We start from the raw sequence: 2,252 nt of genomic DNA, 5'->3' as shown, positions 1-2,252 counted from the left end.
GGCGCCTCCACCATCCCCGCCCCGGGACCGTCGCCCGCCGCGTCCCGGCGGCCAGCACCAGCTGCCCGACAGCCGCTGCCCCAAGTCGGCGGCGCCGGGGCCCGGGCCCCTTCCTCCACGGAGCACGGCTTCGAGTCAAATCCTCCAGCTTCGGGGAGCCCGCGCGCCACGCGCCCGATGCGCCACCTTCCTGGCTCCGCCGCGCCAGTCTCAGTGTCCCCTCCAACTCTGCGAGCGTTTCCCACGCGCGCCCGGCTGCACTGTGCAGCCACCTCCTAAAGGCCGGGCTCCCCTTCCCCGCCCTCGAGCCGCCGCCCGGAGCTTGGCTCCCGACCAGGAGGAGCGGCCTCTGGGGTCTCGGCCGCCGCGCGCCACCCGCTAGCCCCCGGGGATCCGCCTGCCGCGGCACCTCCCTCGCGCCTTTGTGTGCGCGCCGCGAATCCCGCGCAGTCTCCCGGCGGCAGCTCAGCCTCGGGCGGAAAGCGGGAGAAGGGAGCGCGGGAAGATCAGGGGCTGGCCAGGCGCGGCGACCGCACTCACTTGGTGAAGGCTCCGGCATGTTGCAGCTGGGGCTCCCTTGCGGGATCGTCCCTGCCCCGGCTTCCCCGCCCAGCCAGGGCCAGGGCGAGGGGGGACGGGGGAGGAGCGGAGCTGCGGGGACCGAATTGGCCGCGGTGCTTCCGGAGCGGCGGCGAAGGGGCTGCAAACTGTTTTGGTTTTGCTGAATGTTTAGGAGGGCCGAGAGGGGTCGGGGAGCTGGAGGGAGGCCCGTGGGCGCGGATGCGGGACGCGATCTTGCTCCCGGAGGACAGCAGCACCGCGGGGAACGGGGGCGCACGCACAGTTTTGTATTTGAACTTTGGGAGCAAAGTTGGCACGAAGGCGGCGCTCGAGGTTTTGGATTGCTCACTTACAGTCGGGCACTCTCTAGCCCGTAACAGGACCGCGGACCTACTTCCAGTTAGGGGCCTGGGGGCAGGAGCTGTAGCAGGGCGAGTGCGGGGAAATTCAGTAGGGCAGAGAGAGCGGCCCCGGGCACACTGCGTGCCGCGGCCGGGTCTTCCGTGGGTCCTCTTCTTACCTGGTGGCTTTTCTAACAAAGTAAGAGAAGGTAAAGTCCCAGTGATCGTCCAGCCACGCTTCGACCGAGTCCTGGTCCCGCTGCTGCCGCCCGGGGCTGGAGCCGGCTGGGTTCATGGTCCCCCGCGTCTCTGCGGCTCGCGGCGGCCGGTTTCCACCCAGCTGGGGTCCCTCCCTCGGAGGAGCGGGACGCTGCCCGAGACCCTCCCTCTTCCCCCGCCTCAGTCGGAAGGCTGTTGCCACTGCCGGCCCCGCAGGGCCGACCTCCCGCCGCCCCGCCCCTCCCCGCCCGCCCCGCCCCGCCCCACAGGGCTCCAGGTGTGGCGGGCGGAGCGGGCACAGCAGTCGCTAGTCCTCCGGGGGTCCGGAGGAGACGGCCTCTCGCGGGCTCCCGACACCTTAGCCGCGAAGCGACCGCGAAGGCGACTGGCGTACGCTCCGGAAGCCCAGTGGCCTCGGGGACAGGAAGCCAGGCGGCCGCTGGGGTGCGCTGTGCGCAGAGCCGGGGTTGGGGCGCGGCAAAGGTGACGGTGGGTGTGTGCGCAGGGTTCTCCTCTAGGGACGGAAAGGTCACAGGGTGGGGCATGAGTCCCAAGCCCAGAAGGCAGGAGAGGGAAAGTTTCCCCGAAAGTGAGAGAGGGCGCCTCTGGGCGCTTTTTCCTTTTCCTGGGAGTAGGAAGAGGGCACCAGCTCGCTCAGCCCCAGAGCGACCCAGGTCCTGGAGGGCAGGAGCCCAACCCCGCTCGGGGGCCCAACCCTGCAGCGGCCGCTCTCTCTCAGGTCCGAGAACGGAAGCCTTTGCAGCCAAGACCGATTGGCATTGTAGAGGTGCAATTTCCAACACACCCGCACCGGTGCTTATTGTTATGAAGAGCAACAATAGTTACAGATTAAGTGCCTTTCACCATTGCGTCAGAAAATCTTTCATTACTGGAAAGAGAAAAAGTCAAGCAATCAACTGTTCTGCGCTATGGTGTTAGAAATAAAGAGTACCGCTTGCTGCTGTTGCATGGTTAAATTTATTTGAGAGCAGCAGATTGGCTGTGTGCAAGGGCTCAGACTTCCTCCTTTATATTGTTTACACCTATCATGTTGAGAAGCGGGGGGGGGAAGTGAAAGCTCCCCTACCAGGGGGACCAGGAGCCCAGTTCTAAACAATACAAGGAAAAAGG

At 66.3% G+C, this 2,252-nt stretch overlaps 1 protein-coding gene across 2 annotated transcripts in view; it reads right to left on the bottom strand.

The window, feature by feature from the left end:
* The window catches only part of Pde5a (phosphodiesterase 5A), a 125,897-nt gene extending 124,591 nt beyond the window's left edge, over positions 1-1,306 (bottom strand). The window contains exon 1 of one of the 2 annotated variants that reach the window (XM_004644248.3): positions 1,082-1,306. In XM_004644248.3, the coding sequence (XP_004644305.1) occupies positions 1,082-1,197 (116 nt within the window). In that variant the 5' untranslated portion in view covers positions 1,198-1,306. Of the gene's footprint in view, positions 1-540; positions 1,023-1,081 lie in introns of those variants that run through there. The other variant, XM_023704417.1, reaches the window with a different exon arrangement.
* Between the last annotated feature and the right edge of the window lie 946 nt (positions 1,307-2,252).

Source organism: Octodon degus, unplaced genomic scaffold, assembly GCF_000260255.1.
Source record: "Octodon degus isolate 3935 unplaced genomic scaffold, OctDeg1.0 scaffold00196, whole genome shotgun sequence".
NCBI lineage: Eukaryota > Metazoa > Chordata > Mammalia > Rodentia > Octodontidae > Octodon > Octodon degus.
The sequence above is the reverse complement of the archived record's forward strand: the minus strand, read 5'-3'. Positions and strand labels throughout refer to the sequence as shown.